Source organism: Saimiri boliviensis, chromosome 9 (genome assembly GCF_048565385.1).
Source record: "Saimiri boliviensis isolate mSaiBol1 chromosome 9, mSaiBol1.pri, whole genome shotgun sequence".
Classification (NCBI taxonomy): domain Eukaryota; kingdom Metazoa; phylum Chordata; class Mammalia; order Primates; family Cebidae; genus Saimiri; species Saimiri boliviensis.
Genome location: NC_133457.1, coordinates 28,367,769 through 28,388,129, shown reverse-complemented (window position 1 = coordinate 28,388,129; position 20,361 = coordinate 28,367,769). Strand labels below are relative to the sequence as shown.

General features: G+C 36.1%; 1 protein-coding gene across 1 annotated transcript in view; it reads left to right on the top strand.

Moving 5' to 3' along the window:
- Positions 1-3,477: 3,477 nt before the first annotated feature.
- WDR49 (WD repeat domain 49) overlaps positions 3,478-20,361 on the top strand; it is a 99,582-nt gene continuing 82,698 nt past the window's right edge. Inside the window, 2 exon segments of the mRNA XM_010335851.3 lie at positions 3,478-3,616; positions 3,949-4,186. Coding sequence (XP_010334153.3) covers positions 4,022-4,186 — 165 coding nt within the window. The 5' untranslated portion in view covers positions 3,478-3,616; positions 3,949-4,021.

Below are 20,361 nucleotides of genomic sequence, written 5' to 3'. Positions count from 1 at the left end.
GAAGAGAATGGGGATGATGATGATAACGGCCTTGTAGGGTGGTTTTGAAGCTTAAACAAGACAATAAATGGGAAGTTTTAGTGCCTAGCACATGACAAATACTCAAAAAAAAAAGTTAATTTTTCTTTTTCTCTTCTTTTCCATTATTATTAGCTGAACCAATAATGACACTGCAAGCAGTTGTATCATTAGATTTCTTGTATTACGGCATGCTGGGTTTTTCTCACATTTTCAATGAGTTGGAAGCTTTTATGGACTATATTTTATATACATAGAAACTAAAACAAAGAATATAAGGAGTGGATTTTTATCCTATAAGAATAAAACATTTTCTGCGTGTAAAACGTAAAATTCCAGAATTTCATGCTCTTTTCTTTGGCTAATCATATTGTTTCATAATGTATATTCTACTTTGCAGAAAATATAGTGGTAATACATTGTCCTTAAATAATATAAAAGGGAGGTCTGTATTTGTGTTGGTGGGCATAAATTGTGGGAGAAGGAGACAGCAGGGATTTGGGTGTGGGCTGTGAGTTGTGGTGTCTGTTCAGTGGGGAGAATTATTCAGTCCCAAAGTGTCGAAGGGCCGAGGAATGTATCAGCTTACTCTGCCCTCTTGGTGCTTAGAGCCCCACTCTGCTGGCAGGTGTTGGCTGATCCCTATAGGAAAAGGGAACAAGTATCAATCTGCTTCTTGGCCATCTCAAGGTGACTGAACTGTCACTATCTTGATTTTCACAATATCATAATTGATTCATGGCAAGCAAGAGGGTAAATTTCAGCAGTCAAGAGACTAGTTATGGGATTTACAGTGCTGCAGAAATTTAACCTGAAAATTATCCACGCAGTTACAGAAAGAAGGTTAGAGCCATTTAAGAATTTATGATCAAGAATTATTTCTAATGCCATAATTTTATGCAAGAAAACTGTCAATTGATTAACTTCTACTGTAATTTGTTAGCTGCTCATTATACTTTCCTGTTTTGACTAATGAAAACATTTAGAGCTGCAACTTTATGGACACTAAGTAGGCCAGGCAGCTTGTCTGTCTTAGAATAATTAGAGAATTTCACATTGTTAGCCAGTGGGATACCTACCTCTCGTGGTGCATCTTTACAGAATGTGTTTCCTATTTTCTCTTCCCTCATTAGTGTCTGTTATGGAACAAAGCCCAACTCCCTAGAATATCACTATAAAGCAATTTACAAACATTTATGGGGCTTATCTAGCTGATTTAAACTATTATTAACTTACTAACTACAGTGGTAAGAAGATAAATTGTGTTCCCATGTAAGATGACTTAGGAGAACTCATAATATTAGGGCTTAAAAACATTTTCCTAACTTACAAGAAGGGCTTATCTAGGAAAAGCAAATCTGGTAAATATACCCCCTGTCCTGTGCCTGTGTTATACATGTACACATATATGCATATCTACGATGCCACTCTTTCCCTTTGAGCCTATCTATGGCTTCGGAATCCTTTGAACACAGTACTGTAAACAGAAAGAGATGGGTAATTGCTCTGACTAGACCATAAAGCCATTATGGCAGGTACCAGGTCACAATTCAGGACTTGACATGTATTATATACAGAGAGAGAGAGAGAGAGAAAGAGAAAGAAAGTCTAGCTGTCTCCCAGGCAGAAGTGCAATGGTATGATTTTGGCTAACTGCAACCTCCGTCTCCCTGGTTCAAGTGATTCTCCTACCTCAGCCTCCCAAGTAGCTGGATTTACAAATGCCCACCATCATGCCTGGCTAATTTTTATATTTTTAGTAGAGACAGTGTTTCTTCATGTTGACCAGGCTGGTCTTGAACTCCTGACCTCAAGTGATCTGCCCATCTCGACCTCCCAAAGTGTGGGATTGCAGACATGAGCCACCGTGCTCTATTAGGTTCTTCATAAATGGTTTTTTGAATTAAGGATACATAGATGGATGAATGAAAGCATGAATGAAATGTTATTTTTTTTTCTCTAATGGGTGCAGGAACTCCCACAGATGCTCTTCTCTGTGCTGTACTATGCCTCTAGTGAACACCAGCTCAGAATGTTAGAGCTGGAAGAGACTCTAGAGAAGATGTAATGGCAACTTTTTAGTTTACAGAAATAAAGTGCAATGGGGACATCCATCTAAAGTGCAGTGAGATGGTTTGACAGTGTCCCCACCCAAATCTCATCTTGAATTGTAATTCCCACATGTCAAGGGTTTGGCCAGGTGAAGATAATGGACTCATGGGGGTGGTTCCCCCTATACTGTTCTCCTGGTAGTGAATAAGTCTCATGAGATCTGATGGTTTTATAAATGGGAGTTCCCCTGCCCATGCTCTCTTGCCTACTGCCATGTAAAACATGACTTTGCTTCTCATTCGTTTTCTGTCATGATTTTCAGGCCTCTCCAGCTATATGAAACTGTGAGTCAATTAAGCCTCTTTCCTTTATAAATTGCCCAGTCTCAGGTATTCCTTTACTAGCAGTGTGAGAACAGACTAATATATGCAGTCTGTGAAGTTTGGGAGCATTCTGTTCTCTTCCATGTGTTACTAATTGTGTGACCTTTGGCATTTTGCTTTTTTTTTCTTTTTTGAGACAGGGTCTCATTCTGTTGCCCAGGCTGGGGTGCAGTTGCAGTCTTGGCTCACTACAACCTCTGTCCCCCAGGTTGAAGGGATCCTCCTACTTCAGCCTCCTGAGTAGCTGGGATCACAGGTGTGTGCCACCATGCTCAGATGAATATTTTTGGATTTTTACTAGACATGTCTCATCCTATTGCCCAGGCTAGTCTTGAACTCCCGATCTCAAGCCATCCACCCACCTCTGCCCCCCAAAGTGCAGGGATTACAGATGTGAGCCACTGTGCTCGGCTCTTTGCTTCTTTATCAGTCAAATTGACATAATATTATCTGCCTTGTAGGGTTGTTCTAAGGCTTAAACAAGACAATGAACAAAGTTTTAGCATCTGGCACACAAAGTTAATTTTTCTTTTTCTCCTCCTTTTCATTATTATTAGCCAAACCAGTAATGACATTGCAAGCAATTTTATCATGAGATTTATATTGTGTTACACTGTGTTTTTAATCACATTTTCAACAAGTTGGAAGCTTTTTTGAATCATCTCTTTCATATACGTAGAAACTAAGATGGAAAGAATATAAGAAATGGATTCCTATTATACAAGAATAAAACCTTTTCTGTATGTAAAACAAAATTCTAGAATTTCATGCTCTTTTGACTAATCATAATTGTTTTATAATTTATATCCTATGTAATGGTAAAAGTTATCCTTAAATAATACAAGATGTAGTTTAATAAAAAAAAGAGGGGAAAGAACTGTCCTTTTATTGAAAAAAATAACATTTCAACATTTACATTATATATTCAAACTTTTTCAGTCATTAGTTGGAGATGGGGGAGTACAGGGAAAGTTTTAGTTGGCTTTGTGTTGGTTGCCAGGAAACATACAAAGGGATCAGAACAGAGGAAACAAACTCCACATTGCTGGGAAGGTGGCCTTCAGTCAGGTGCTTCACTGGTAGGGAAACTTTGCAGCTTCGTCATCTAACTCTTCCAGACAAGAAAGTGGAGTTGAAAACTACAACGTGTTAGTGGAAGCAAAGTAAGCCAAAGATTTTTGGGAAGGTGCTTTTCGAATGCATTTAAAATGAGGAGTGGAAGTTGTTTTCTGTATCAGTTACTATAAATGTGGGGAAGCTTTACACATTTTTAATCAAGCCAGGTTAAACAGAGTCTAAGGAAGGGGTAAAAAAATGCCATTTTAAAACCACTCAACTGTAAATTTTGAAAATAAACTCTGGAATCAAATAAGCGAGGTGATTAGGGGCTTTCATTTCCTGCGTCAGCTTGAACATTTTGCCTCCTAATTGTATGCCTCGAAGGGTTTGTACCTTGATTTTGGAATTCTATTGCTAAGTTGAGTTTCTTTTCAAGGCACTTGTTGAAGAAAGAAAAAATCCAACCATATAGAAATAGTCGAAGGCTGCTGAGAAAAGGTGAAGCCATTATGAGTTGCCAGAAAGCTGCACTTGAGTTAAACACAGGGTCACAGCCTGGGCCAAAGAGCCCTGAGAGAACAGAGGGTGTAACTGCATGTGAAGATTATAGCACAAGCCTGCTTGAAAACCAACTCAGTGTGGGTGACTTTGTAAAAATACAGAAGGCCTTTGAGGTAAGTGTGAAGCTTATTGACCAGATAGTGTGAATTGTTCATGAAGGAGCCTAGAATGAAACATTTTTCTTTCAGCATTTAAAAAGTATAGCTAATGGTTATAGCAGAGAATTAAAAATAATTGTTTAGGTCTGGGTTTAACACAATGTGCTCGGTAACTTTGTCCCTCGGTTCTTTGGGCCAAATAATAGTCTTTAGTTTGAAATTGCTGCACTGAATTGTATTACTATCAAAAAAGAACTATATATTCTTGGGGAAAAAAGTTTTTAGAGATCAACATATTTTGGGGAAAAAAAATTATGGTGGTGAGTGAGCAAAGTCAGGTCTCTAAGGTGACCTCCAGGAATAATTGTTCTTGCATTTAATACGCACGTAGATTTCAGCCAATGCAAGTATGCATACACAGTTTGCAAAAACTTCTCGTCTCATGCCGCATGACACAGCTCCTTTCCTAAGCTGATTTTGGCACTTGTCCCAAGATTTCTTGTGAAGGACATAAAATTCCAGAAAAATGATGCACTCCCACTATTCTGTAAATCTTGAAGCAATGTGAGTAAAAACAACGTTAGAATTTTTCATTTTAACTCTACATTAAAAAAATCAACCATAGGAATTTAACTATAAGTGAATAATTTTCTTCTTTTTCTCTTAATTTGGAATTCTGCAGCTATGCATAATTAACAGTGTACATCAAAGTGATTTTTAGTTTTGAATATGGATAAAAAGTGCTCTTCCATGATGTAGAATTCAGGTAGTTATGCACTGTTAACGTTTCTACTACATTATGTTTGCTAAAATATGATCTTAGGGCTTCATAAAATCGTCCACGGATGCTTGGAGTATCCATATTAATTTGAAATAGAAAATATTTTGGAATACCACCTGGAAATTAGTAAAACATAATTAAAGCTCACAATATATTGGCCTGTAATAGGCACACATTTTTATCTTTAGATATACACAAAAGAATATAACAAGCTGGATTCTACCTGTATTGATACATTAATGTCCCAATAATATCATTTCTTTATAGAACTAATCATATTTAGTAAGATATGCTGTCCTATACTTTTCTCATTTTAACCTTCATATATTTGCTATTCACCAACCTCATTTGTCTGAAAGATTTCACTGCTGCTCATGCCCAGTGCCCCAAATAAATTTGGCATATTTTGATAGACATAGAAAACATTTTGACAGCTTGAGGACATTCAGTAAAACGTAACAGATTATGACAGCTTTGACTCTGCAGTGAACAGAAATGTGGCAGTTTTGTTCCATTGCTAAGAACACAAAGAATTTGAATGCTAAGGTCTATTAGGAGAGTCTACATTATAAAGTTGATGTGTTCATGAAACTGTTACAGAAGGTTGGAGGTGGGTATTCTTTCCAAATTACAGATTAGTCTTGAGTGAACCCAAGTGAAACTGGAAATTCAACCTCAAGTTTTAATTTAATTTTATTTTATGTTAGACATTTCAAAGGCCAGACCACTTATTTTGACATTACCAGTTAGAAAAGCAGGAACTAATGGACCAAAGGGGAGAAAAGAAGGTAATTCTGAGCTTGTGTGAACACAGATGGTTTTTAAAAAAGAAATTGAGCTTTGCAGGTGTACCTTAAAAAAAAAAAAATGAAGTTCATTCATTTTAGTAGATTCAACAGAGAATGGAATAATCCCATGGCAAATGTGCAGCCAGCACTAAAAGTTAGACCTTTGAGCCAACATGATTTCTAGACATAGTATGGACACCTAGAGAAGAATGATGCACTAGATGATTTTAATGGTATCCAGTCCATCTGTCATGAGTGTTAGGCCTAGAGGCCACAGTATAGATTTCTGTAAAATGATAAAATGCCCTCAGCAGCATTCCTGCAACTTTGAACTCTAAAGGCAGTGATTTGTGGTCCAATCACTAAGGACATGCTCTTAGAAATGTCAAGATTCTGGCATCAGATTCCTTTATATCTTCAGGTTTTTTTTCTTACACAGATTGTTTAAGGCTGAAGAGTTGTTAGATATTAGGTGAAGTCCATCTCCTTAAACAGCAGTGGCAATTCTTACATGAAAAATACAGGCAGTTGTGTCTTTGAATTATGCAGGAAATGTTTTACATGTATTTCCAAATGAAATATCACATACCACATTAATCACAGTAGTAACATTTAAGAATAACACAAGTAGTGCTTATGTTCATTGTGCAGTGGTATAAATGGATCAAAATCATGCAGTATTTCATAGCTAGGAGTCAGATTTCCCGAGTTTAAATTCCAGTTTTCCCACTTACAATATGACTGTGCACATACTTGATCTCTGGGCCTCAGTTTTCTTTATTTCTATTATGAGGATAACAGGGTTTTCATGAGGATTAAAGGGGGCACTATCTGGAAAGCACTTAAAGTGTTTGCCACACTAAGTGCTCAGTTAACACTAGATATTACTCATTTAGTAAGTAAAAGTTAAACCATGTGACTTCTGACAGTGTCTTGATTCTAAATTATACATTTCTTAAAGGAAATTAAGCTTCAAGTAACACTTGCTGTTATACATCTTCATTCCTATTAATTGTGGAAGGAAGTGGTAAGAAAGAGTAAAAAAGCCTAATTGTTCTAGCTCCCATTTCATATTTTCTTAGGCAAAAATTCTAATTGATGTCTTGATTCTTCTCTTTGGAACAAGTAAGTTACCTGGGTAGAAGGACAGAAAAGTAACTTGTGGGTTTCATTTCCTTTAAGTGATGGTGTCAAAAAAGCCATACATCAGCCTGAAGGAAGAGAAACTTGCATTATTCATAGAATCGTAAAATGGTTGTTACTCAAAGTTTCCTGTGGCACTTACAATACTTAGAGAAATGACATGGTCTCTGGATGTTCCTATTATATTGATGTCAACCATATTTTACATTTTCTTCGAAACTCCAAAAGCCAACTATTATACGAGGAAGAGCAGCTGTGGTTGGCTGATATTATAGGAGTGGTGAGAAGTAAAAATTTTGGTCTAAGGAAAATGGAATTTTGGGAAAGCCATGGGGCCTGATATTTACTGAGATTCCTTCTGGGAGTCTGGCTATATAGGTGTCTGAGTATTTCTTCTTTTACATTCTCCATTGCTGACCTTTGTATGTCAACAATGGTTTAACATTAGGCTTTGATGGTAGATTCATTGCTGTCTGTTTGGTTTGAGATAATAGTTTTCCCTATGCTCCTAGGCTCTCTGGGTTAGGTCCTAAACTGCTTTTATCGGCAACTGTGTCTATGTCTTCTCCTGGCACATCTGTTCTGGACTGATTGTAAGCCAAGAGCTGGGGGCTGGACCTACCCTGTCTGCTCCATGCTGTCATTTGCCCAAGCCCTGCTAAATCTTTAGCTTTAACTAGAGCTAGAAGTGAAACCTCATAAGCCACGTGTAAAATGGGAGGCATTTATGCTTAAAGTAGGAAGGGTCAAATAGTGTAGTGTAAGAAAGGCATAGTAAAAATCCTAGCAAGAATGCCCCAGAGACTGTTCCGTGAGAATTCTTAAAACAAATCTATCTTGGAGGTGAATGAAATATAAGCACAATGTGCTTATTCAAACTGAATCTCAAAAGACCAGAGAAGTTCCGTAATCAATTCTGCAAGTTCTAGAATTGTGCTTGAGTAATAAATTACATTTACAGAATTTTGATATTCTTATCCTTGATCATCTTTATAAAATTCCCTAGACACCTGAACAGTAACTTGGGAATTTTAGAAAGCATTTTGCAGTTGGGTTTAGGGGAACTGCTTGCTTGCTTCAAGACAGAGCTAAGGATGCTGATGTCCTGCCAGGCAAGCTAGGCTCAACAGGAACACAGAAAGTCAGATTGTCACTGCCACCCTCCCCCCTTGGCTTTTAAAAAATTTGTCCTTTCTAAACTGTCAAGTTTCTTCCAGATTTATGGATGATGCATCCTTCTCTAGGCCTTCTCATTGCCCACTGTCCCTTCATTACTAAGGTACCTAAATGAACAGGTCTTCCTAGATGTGTCTCATACTCCAAAACTATTCTTACCTCTTGTTTCTTTCCTTTGTACCCAGGCACCACCACCCCAAACACATAAATAAAATTACCTGTTTTTGTTTCATTCCCTTTCCTCAGAACCTTTAGATGGTCTTGTCTCTGATAAAATGAGATGGTCCCTAAAGAGCATTGAAAAAATTTTCTTAGATAAAATTGATAAAGTATAAAGTTGGATATTATGCTATCCAGCAATGATGCATATTGGAAAATCTTTATAGTGTATGCAAACTGTAAAATATATAATTTCTACAACATGACAGAGGTGTTAATTCCTGTTCACATAACATAAAAAGCAGATATTTCTAATTGGCGAGCAGATCTAAGCCGGGATTCAGGTCTCAGGCTGTCTCCACCTCCTGCCTTCTACACAAGTCAATCAGCTGGTAGCAGTGGGGAACACTGGGGAATGTTTTTGTGGACCAGCTCACATCCCATTGGCTATCACTCAGTCATATGGCTACATGTAACTTCAAGTTACTTCAAGTCACATGGCAAGCGGGAATAGCTGTGTGACCCAATAACAATCTCACCCATGATCCTCTTAGAATTTAGTGGTAAGAAACTTCTCTCCTAATGAACCAGCATGCTTCAGTTTGTAAATTATGGAGACCCTTGTGTCCAATTGTGTTTTGTGTTCTGTCTTAGCGGCCAGGAAGTTCAAAGCTAAATTTAGTGTTCAATTGTTACAACTATGCTTAACTTAGGTTATCTGGGACAATTGTCTGCTCTTTTTATTATATGACTCTTGTTCTTGCATCTTTAATAGTCAGTCCTATTGCCTATGTATCTTCTGTTGTAACTGAACTAAAATTCTTTCTGGAAATCAGTGGAGGTAAAAATGATGAATAAAAATTTAATACCTTTCAAGTATAGTAAGATTTTATAAAGCACTTAGGTTGACATCGTGTTATTTGATCCTTTACCAGACTGAAATGTAGGCACAGCCTGCATTTTTACTTCCCATTTACAAATAATGAGTTGAAGGCCTGAAAATATTCAGTTGCATCCCCCATGGGCAGAGCCAGGACTCAGAGGCAGATTGTCAACTTTGCAGTCCATGTATGGCATGACTTTCACTAGCCACAAGGTGACCTTCCTTTGGGATGTTGCTCAGCGGAGCATGAATCCAACAGGATAAAGATTTCCTTCACCAAATGCATGTTAAGTTAATAGCACGCAGGCTCTGTGCTCTGCTAACTTGGAGCTAATGCATAATCAGCAAATAACAACTGCTACAATGAAATCAATGTAGAGAAAGTGGAAGAATGAAAATTTTTTTAAGTATTTTTTTCTTTCTAAAGGCATCTCAATGGAGACTTGAGAGAAGGTAAAAAGGTGAAGCTTAATCTCTAACTCCATTATATAGCAAAAAGGGCATTCTGCGGCCTCAGTCAATTTGTTATTTGCTGAGCAAAGACAGCAGGTCATAGCATTTCTCATCCCATCACCCTCTGCGGAATCAAAATACTTATTTTTGCTGGCAGCAGAAAACATTAAGGTGATAGCATGAAGACAAATCCAATACCACTGCTGCTGGCACAATTTGAAATGGCAGAGAAATTCTGTAGTGGTTTTATCTAATTTGTTAAAATTCATGAATGATAGCAAATGGCATCATCACCAAAACTCAAGAAAGTAAGTTGTATCTCAATACAAATGAAAATTTGCCTTCCCAAATACTACTGCCTTTGTGCTGAATTTTGTGACAAGTTCTAACAGTTTCCTGCCTTTTCAAAGCTATGCACTTGTATAATAGGCACTTATAAAAATTAATCTGGATCAGAGTGGGCGATGAAGAATGCTTTTAGTAAACAAGTGTTTTAACCTTGAGCTTTGGCCAAAACCGGAGAAGTGAAGACAACCAAGAAAAACTTGTTACAAAGGAGGGAGGGAGGGAGAAGAAAAGCAGAGATGTCTATGGCTGTTCATGTGCAGGGCATCAGCTGAGCCACAACTGTCGGCTAAGGGCACTGCTACTTTTAACGTTTTCCTGAGAATTAAACCAAAAAAATGAATGAATGAATAAAAGCACTATTATTTGTGGTATTTTGACTTCATTTTGGTCACATTTTGCCAAATATAAAATATTAATGATGACTCAAGACACCCCCAGCTCTATTGCTAGAAATAGGGAGCCTCCACCAAGGCTCTGTCTCATACTTGTCCAGGAACAAGTCCCTTGGGGTCTTCTCTCCCTTCATCATGTCTCACCAACATTCTATGGATATGACCGTCATGAAATCCTGATTCTCTAAGCACCAACATCTCTGCCAAAGCATTACCAGAAACGTTTTCCTTGACTGCTTCACTCCCCATGTGTGCATGTATACATCTCAATATAGTCAACCAAGTCATTTGGTTATTTAAATAATTTAATAAAATAAAATTCAGTTCCTAACACCCAGCAGCCATTTTAAGTACTCCATAGCCACATGTGGCTACTGGCTACTATACTGAACTGCAAATAATATAGAACATTTTTATCATTGCAGAAAGTTCCATTGGACAATGCTGCATCCAACCCTTTCTCATGATTTCAGGCTAACTTGTTCTGCTTCGTCACTTCTGAACATATATTTGTTGTGAAGGAGCTGCTGTCAGCTCTTCAATCCCCCTGTAAGAACCATCAGACTGCCCGTGTCTTAGAACCCAGAGGCCAAACTGATTCTTGTTCCCAGAAATAGTAGAAAATATTTCCCTTCACTGGAGTCTATTTTTCCATGTGCCTTTCCTAGGACTGTAAAGAATGGGAAGGTCTATTCCTTTGTCTGTTCCTTTCAGGGGAATCCTTCCTTCTTCCTTCTGGTCCAACTCCCCTCCTCTCAACTCCCAACACACACACACAGGTATTTAGTCTGGATTTATGGTTCCAACAAGTCCATCACAAAATTATCTGACCTGGACCGTTACCCAGAGTGTTTCAGTCTCATTGGTCATATTTTACTTACTCCTGTTTTAGGGCCTACCAGATGCTTGTGCCTCAGTTTGGAATGTTTCTCTCCCACCCCCAATAATTTCCTGGCTAACTCCTACTCATGTGTGTAAACACGACTGCCCAAGACCTGGAACCAGCCATATCTCCAGGGATCCCCAGTTCCATTCATTGGAGAATGGTAGTAGTGTATTTAGGTAGTTTAACAGGTGTATTCTATTCTTTTGTTTAAATGTAGCTTGGTTCATTCAACCTCTGTCATATTTGTGGATCTGGGTAGTAGTGTGTTCATTGCTATTAGGGGTGTCATTGCTTCCAGGCCCTTTCGGTTGATGTAGCTAGAACATATCCATATCAATATTTATGTATTTATTGATCTATACATATGTATACAACTAATGCATTTATACTAATATCTCCAATTCAATTCAAACACCACAGGGTTCTCCTCCAGCTTCTGTCACTCCTTGCTTGCATCATTTGTCTTTCCATGCTTTCACATTTTGAACCTTTGTTCCAGCAGCATTAATATATTTATTCATGCTTTATTCTGTAATGTATATGAAATTGTTTCAGAGCTGTTATATCAACACCACTCCAAAAATGAAAGTGAAATGCAAGACTTATGTGCAATTTTTTTTGCATTATATTGCACTAAGGGTATATGGTTGAGAACTGGGCTTAGAAATGACACATTAATTTCTCTGTGTGGTTGTATGAACTTGTTACATGCTTAGGTTAGTATACATACGTATTAAATTTTAGAATTTAAAAATCTTTGATTTTGTTGACTACATGGAACGTTTATAGTTCTCAAATCAAAATTGTATGAAAAGGCATGCTTAGAAACATTTTACTATCTCCTCTATCCTTTTCTACCCACCCTTATTCTGCATTGGTAACAATTTTTATTCACTTCTGAAATGTTTTTTCCTGTGGTTCTGTTTTTAAACACATATTACATGTATGTTTATGTGTATATTTTTCTTTCTCACGTAAAACAGCATACATTTATTCTCCGTTGCATTTTAATTGCATTTGATTTACAACCTATCTCTATATAAGTCAGTTGGGAGTATTTTCATTTGTTTAACTGATGTATTATACTCTTGTTTAAATGTAGCTTGGTTCATTTAACTTCTGTAATATTCATGGACCTGCAGGTTATATTTTCCCCCAGTTTTTGATTCTGAAAATATTTAAATCTGAAAAGAGGAAAGAAATATTATTTTTGAAGGAAAATGAATTGTTATTTAGACATGTTGATTTAAATTATAGGACTTCCAAGTCAATATATCCAGAATGGAAATAGGAAAGGAAGGTTTAGTACTCAAAAGGGAGGTCTAGATAAAGATATTTGTTTGCACATCCTCAGCAATTAGACCATGTTTGAAGCCTATGAAATTGGGTCATATAAATCAGCTCGAGTATATGAGATGGGAAGAGAAGAGATCATAAGGCTGAAAGCTAAGATATACCAATATTTAAGGGGTACACAGAAAAAGTTGTACTCAAGAGATACTGAGAAGGAGTGATCAGAAGTATTGCCAAGAAACACAGTACAGTATAATGTACACCAAGGAAAGTAGATGTTCTCAGAAGTAGGGAAGAGTCAACAGAGGTAAATTCTGCAGAGATAGATATCAAAAACATTTAACTTATGGGTGGGAGCCATCCAGACTTGGAGATACAGAATCATTGTCTCAAATCCTCATGCCATAATCCTCGAAATCCAGAGCCCTTTCCAAATTTCGGCAAATTTAAAATCACCTCTGCCTGCCCTCCATTGCAGCTGACATCTTTGTTCTCTATCGGATTACACATGCCCGAGACTCATCTCCTTATGTTGAATAAAATTCCTTATTCAGGAATTTTCATTCAGAAAGAATTTACAGGTTGAGTAGATGCAACTGAAGGTTTTTGGGAAGTAGGTGTGTGGGTTGGAGTGGGAAATATGTCAGAAACACGTAGATACTTCCATTATTAATTTTAGCCATATTGCCTGTGGGGTTTTCTCAGTGCCCCTTTATTACCATGCAACCCTCTGCCATCTTGCAGTCTCCCATTCTCTCCACCTCCCATTTCAGCCACCATTTTCTTCTCTCTCCCTCTGTCTAATCAAATTAAACAGTAAAAACAAATACTAAATTTTTTTCCTTTTTTTCTTTTACAGCAGCTTGATCCCTTTTCTTTCTTGATTGGTGTCTTGCAAACACCTCAGGTTTCGTTTACCAACTAAATGGGAATCTCAAGGTATTTTTATAAACAAAGGCATTTTGGCACCAAACATTAACTTGCTACATCTTCACTTTTATCAGGTGAGAACCAGAAAAAAATGTATTGAAATGTTTAGCCACAGGATTTTTGGTCTTCTTGTTAAGAGCTGCTTCAGTAGAGCTGCTGGATTGCAGTAGGTTGCTTAAGCGAGAGGTGAAAAATTGAGAGAATGTGAGAACATGGTTATTTCAATTTGGCTGTGAAAGGAGAAGGATGAGACAGTAGCAAAAAGCAGATGGCAATGTCAGGGGAAGATGGTTAATAATTCAATTGACTTGATCATGTTTAACTGCTGATACAAAGGAGTCGATAGAACAAGAGAATAATAAAAGATTATCAAGGTAGTGTGAGAAGGATGTGTCCAGAACACAGAAGTTCTGCTCTCACAGGAGAGAAAAGGAGATGGCTACAGATACAGATCATTTTATATGTGGGGTGCAAAACATTTCTATCTGATTGATTCCTCCATTTCTTTCTCCTCCTTTTCATTCTTTTTCTTCTGCTCCTTTTCTTTGTGAGTTAGGAGTCAAATTTCTTTATTAGGAAGGGAAGGAAAACAAAGTAGGAGTTTAAAAAAACTAGAGAACAAGAGTGAGAGTTTAGCAGGAAAACACGGAAGGGACAATGCACGTTGGATATCATCTATTTATTTGTGGTGACATCATTCTGCTGCCCATGTCCATCAGTGTTCAGCAGCCTGCGTATAGGCACAGGTAGGATGCTTTTCCAGTGCTGTGTTTTGCTAGATATCTGAGATGAAAGGATGGCAGAACAAAGGAATGAAGGTAATGACCAGAGATAGGTTGAAGTTGGATCTTTTGTTTGAGAAGGAATGAGAGCAAGAAAGAGCTGATAATCTGTGGAAAAGCTTCCCCTTAGAACCTGGATTAGAATCTTTATAACTTTTCATGCTTACCTTGTTAATTCAAAGTTTCTATGTGAAATTTAAGTATATTATTATAAAGCTTTAGGCTTCTAAATAGATGGCTTTTATCAAAACAGCATAAGATGATTTGGGAGTATACATTCCAAACTCACATTTTTCAAGTTTGTTGATGATTGTGTTATCCTAAAGAAAATCAGATTTTGTTGAAGCCAATATATTTGAAGTGCGGTGAAGGTAGGTAAGAATTGAAAATTATTGGCTCTAGAGTCTGTTTCTGCCAATAGTGAACTATGTGGCCTCAGAGAAGACTTTCCTTAATAAATCTGAATGTAAGTTTCTTCCTTTAAAATGAAGGGTTTAGTGTAGATTCTCTAAACTTTCTTCCAGCTCTGACATGGTATTAATCTATGATTCTGTGGATGTGTAAACTTCTTTACCATAATCATGGTCTCCAAAGGAATAGAAAAAATTTTAAAGTGTATCTTTAGACTGCTACAGTGAGATTTTCAGATGAAAATCAATGAAGCTCTGTTCTCTCCTGGCTGCACCATTTCGCTGGTCAGTCTTATTCTCCCAAGTTTCTAGCTTGGGCACAAAAGATAATAAACATCACCTTATATCTATAGCAGACAGTTGGAGAATTTTACACTTAGAGAAAATTAATAAGAACAATTATATTTCTCAGGGATGATGATCATCTTTATTTAAAAGAGAAAGATTTATTTATTCCCCCTCCCCCCTTCAGCTTAAATTCATTTCTAATTCACCAACTGGATAGGAAATCTAAATGTTGAATTTTTGGTTTGTGAGACTTTGGTTCCAAATCTTAAATTCAGTCAAGGTACACTGTGTCTTTGTTAGTTACAAAACTTTAACTTTATTCAAATTGATGAGCTCTTGAATAATTGACATTATAGCATAAATGAAAATTAAATTCAACTAAAATCTATTGAAGCACAAAAAAAGAGTGCTATGAACCTTGACTAGCAGACTAATTTCCCCTGTTCTGTTGTTCACTTTCTCATAAATGTTCATTAGTAGGTAAAAATTGCAGGGGATGATATAAACTGATGCATCTGTTTTGCAATAACATATCTAATCTTCTGCTCCAGGAGACATTCACAGAGTTTGACAGCAAATCCTAATGCATATTCATAACCAATATGCTTTGTAACCAAGGGAAATTGAGGCAAGTAGAACAGAATGAAGCATGAGAAATCAGCATGTTAATTTCAAATTTAATTATAGTTATAGGGGAAAAGCCTGCATTTTGATAGTGTATACTCATTCAGCTGTCATGGAACATTAACAAAAATTCATTCCAAATTCCTAACAAAAGAAATATTAATTTTGGTAAAGTGGTTGATAAAACTAGCAGCTTATGAAGAAAATAAAAAATTGAGACCCTATTATAAACAAGTTTTCATGTAAAGAAAAAGCAGTGTAGGGTTCTAATAGTCTGAAATAAAAGTAGACAACTTCAAAATTATGGAAAGGTATCTAGCCCATACAAGCTATCCTTTAATGGAATATTTCAGCATGCTTAAAGGCTACATTCCATTTAAAATTAGGAAAAACAATAGTTAATGTGATGCTTGTAATCTTATTACTTTCAATAACCTAAAAACATGTGTTATTAGTAACCAGCACACCTAAGCTTTCCACTGAAATGTACGTATTCAAGCAGCACTGATCTTGTTGTCTTGTTCAAAGTAATCTGGAAAGAGGAAGTCAAACCATTGCTGTTTGCTGATATGACTCTATACCTAGAAAACCCTAAAGACTCCTTCAAAAAGCTTCTAGAACTGATAAAGAATTCAGCAAAGTTTCCAGATACAAAATTAATGTACATACATCACTAGCTCTCCTATTTGCCAACAGCAACCAAGCTGAGAATCAAATCAAGAACTCAACTCCCTTTACAATACCTGCAAAAATTAAAATGAAATACTTAGGAATATAGCTAACCAAGGAGGATAGGTGAAGGACTTCTACAAGGAAAAGTACGAAACACTGCTGAAAGAAATCATAGATGACACAAATAAACGGAAACACATCCCATGCTCATGGATGGGTAGAATATTGTGAAAATGACCATGCTGCCAAAAGCAATTTGCAAATTCAAAGCAATTCTTATCAAAATACCACCTTCATTCTTCACAGAACTAGAAAAAAACAATCCATTCACATGGAACCAAAAGAGCCCACAGAACCAAAGCAACACTAAGCAAAAAACAAATGTGGAGGTATCACATTACGATTTGAAACTATAAGGCCATAGTCACCAAAACAGCATGATACTGGTATGAAAATAGGCACACAGACCAATCGCATTCAACAAAAGGTGCTGAAATAATCAGTAGGCCACATGTAGGAGAATGAAACTGGATTCTCATGTCTCACCTTATACAAAAATCAACTCAAGATGGATTAAGGACTTAAATCTAAGACCTGAAACTATAAAAATTCTAGAATGTAACATTGGAAAACCCCTTCTAGACTTTGGCTTAGGCAAGGATTTCATGACCAAGAACCCAAAAGCACATGCAATAAAGAGAAATAGCTGGGACTTAAACTAAAGAGCTTTTACACAACAAAAGGAAGAGTCAGCAGAGTAAACAGACAACCTGTGGGTTGTCTGTGGATTGGAAACAGGGTGGGAGAAAATCTTCATAATTTATACACCTGACAAAGGGCTAATGTCCAGAATCTACAAAGACCTCAAACAAATTAGCAAGAAAAAACCAATCCCATCAAAAAGTGGGCTAAGGACATGAATAGACAATTTTTCAAACAAAGATATACAAAGGGCCAACAAACATCTGAAAAAATGCTAATGATCAGAGAAATGCAAATTAAAACCACAATGGGATACCACCTTACTCCTGCAAGAATGACCATAATCAAAAAAATAAAAAAATAATACATTTTTGGCATGGATGCAGTGAAAAGGAGACACTTCTACACTGCTGATGTGAAAGCAAGTTAGTACAACCACTATGAAAAACAGTGTGGAGATTCTTTAAAAAACTAAAAGTACAACTAGCATTTGATCCAGCAATCCTACTAAATATCTGCAGAGGAAAAGAAGTCATTATACAGAAAAGATATTGCACATGCATGTTTATAGAAGCACAATTTGCAATTGCAAAAATATGGAACCAACCCAAATGCCCATCAATCAACAAGTGGATAAAGAAACTGTAGTATATATATTATATATATATATATATATATATATATATATATAAATTATATGTTATGCAATAGAATATAGACAATGCTACTCGGCCACAGAAAGGAATGAATTAATGGCATTTGAAGCAACCTGGATCTAATTGGAGACTATTATTCTAAGTAACTCAGAAATAGAACACCAAACAATGTATTTCTCATTCATAAGTGGAAGCTAAGCTATGAGGATGCAAATTCATAAGAATAGTACAATGGACTTTAGGGACACCAGGAAAAAGGGTGGGAAGTGGGTGAGGGATAAGCGACTATAAATTGGGTTTAGTATATACTGCTCAGGTGATGGGTACACCAAAATCTCAAAATCACCACTAAAATACTCACTCTTATGTAAGTATACTTCTGTAACCAAATATCACCCATTTCCCAAAAAAATCTATGGAAATAAAAATTTAGTGGCAAGTGTTTAGAAAAATGTTTGGCATGGAACAGACACTTAATAAACATTTGCTGACTGAACAAATAAGTATACCTACTCTGTGCAGCTTCATATGGTATACATCCTTAACTCATATTTATTAATGAGTAGATTAATGGATAGATGGATGGACATATTTCTCCCAGTGGCTTACAACTCATTAATTTAGTATTTATTTTGAGGATCTGGAAACAAATACTCAATGACTTGAGGGCAGTACATCTTGGTGACATGCTAATTCACTGCCAACCTTTGACAGAGGAGGAAATACCCAGACCAAGTTGGACTGTGCTCTTTTAGTAGTGTTAAAATGGGACTTTTATCTTGTCTTGGCCAAGTTCTTATCTGCAGAGTAGGAGAAAGGAAAGTATTTTTCTCATTTCATTATGAAATATTGCTATTGGAAAGAGGGGACCAAAAATAGAAACAACATTTCTAATGGTTGGCAGATTTTGAAAGATAAAGGGTCGGCTTTAGAAATGTATTTTTCCCCCAGAAAGTATGTAAATATTTAGGCTTATTAATAGAACTATACTTTAGCTACCAATCGATAAGTCTGAAGGAGAATAATACCCCATCTTTATGAGGGTCTTGAGAACAGGCAACATCATACTTTGTTGATGGGAATGTAAATTTGTTCAACCATGTAGAACAGGATTTGGCAAAATATGTAAAATGTCTTTCAGAACATGTAAATTCTTTGATTCAGTTATTATGCTTCTAGAGAATTTCCTTTAGGAAATAATTGGAGAGCTTAGCAATGATGTGTGTGTAGGAATATATATATATGTTGCAGGGTTGTTTACGTAAAACAGTAAAGCATTGGGAACAATGAAAAATTTTAATAATGGGGTTATAATTATATGTCTTCTCTATAAAATACTGTGCAGCTATTAAAAGTGGTAATAAAGATCAATATATATTGTAGGAGGCATAACTTTATGGTATAAGTGGAAAAAGCAACACAGAAATATATGTATGTATATCATGACACTATTTTGTAAATAAGTGATCATTTGTTTCTGCCTAGAAATAAATCTGAAAGGCTGATGGCATTATAAATGATTTTATCATCTTGATTTTCTGTAATAAGCATGGATTATTTTGTGCAAAAAATAAAGGTTTGTAAACATGTGTTGGCACACTCACATGTTGCCAATTGCACATGACCTCTTCTTAACGACAAAAATGCTGTCGAGTTTCTTAAAAAGGGTATATTTTTAAAGTTTTGCACTTATGGTCAGAGCTCAGTTTTCATGTAAAAGTTATGTTGAAATCCAAATCTTACAAAGCTCAGAGCTGAAGGAAATTTTAGATTTATGCTTTTTCTAAATAGACAGGCAGCTCACTAGAACTGACTGTAACTGCAAAACATGCTTTTTGGGCTAAATGATTTTAAAAATATTCTTTGAAAAGAATTCACGAAGACAAGAACATTTTCAAAAGGTCTAAAGTTGTGCCTAGTGATATAATCAAATGGACATTCTGAGTATATTAGCTTTCTGGTTCTTGCAACAATTGTAGTCAATTTAATAACTGGTTATTTTCTTAGTATTTAAATAGATGCAGCAAAATAAATGTACAAACATTGTATTAGAAAGAGCTGAATGAGATTATGTTTTCTAATGGCTCATACTTTTCACCTTTAATAAAGGAGTTGTTCTAACACAGGCATGAGCACTAATTTTTACCTCAAAAAGACTGCATAGATAATATGGATTCGTAAGAAAGGATGTGTCTTTAAAAACACTATTAAGTAGTTGGTATTTGAAGGCTTACATTGAAATGGGAATACACTGTCTATTGGAATAATAAAGGTTTTATTGAAGCCATAGTAATTAAACTTTTCATTAAAGGAAACGAGGATTTTATGCTCTATGTTTTATAATAAAGTTTCCTAAATTTGTAATATTTCCCTATCTATATTAAGTATATAATTGTGAATTTATCCTCTTGTAGATGTATCAACAATAATTAATGTTTGAATAGAGTTGTTTAATGTAAAGAAAATGGCCTCTATACAGATTATCTTATTTGTACTTTATGCAAACACGGAGAGAGGTCATGACTGGGTTAAAGGCATACAAATGTTATGTGTCAAATTCAGGCATAAAACCTAGACACTAAATTAGCACTAATTTAAAGATGTGTGTATATGTATGCATATGTATGTATATCCCTGAAGATCACTCAAGAGTAAATTATTTTGCTACTCAGTACTGAATCTAATGCAAGCTACGAGTTTGTAGCAACTAAATTATGCTATATGCAAGTTGGTTTTTAGACTGAAAGGTTATCCTAGCTTTCTTTCTGTGGAATTACTTTCTGCCAATAAGTCCAGGATGGGGATATTTGGCTACAGAGCAGCA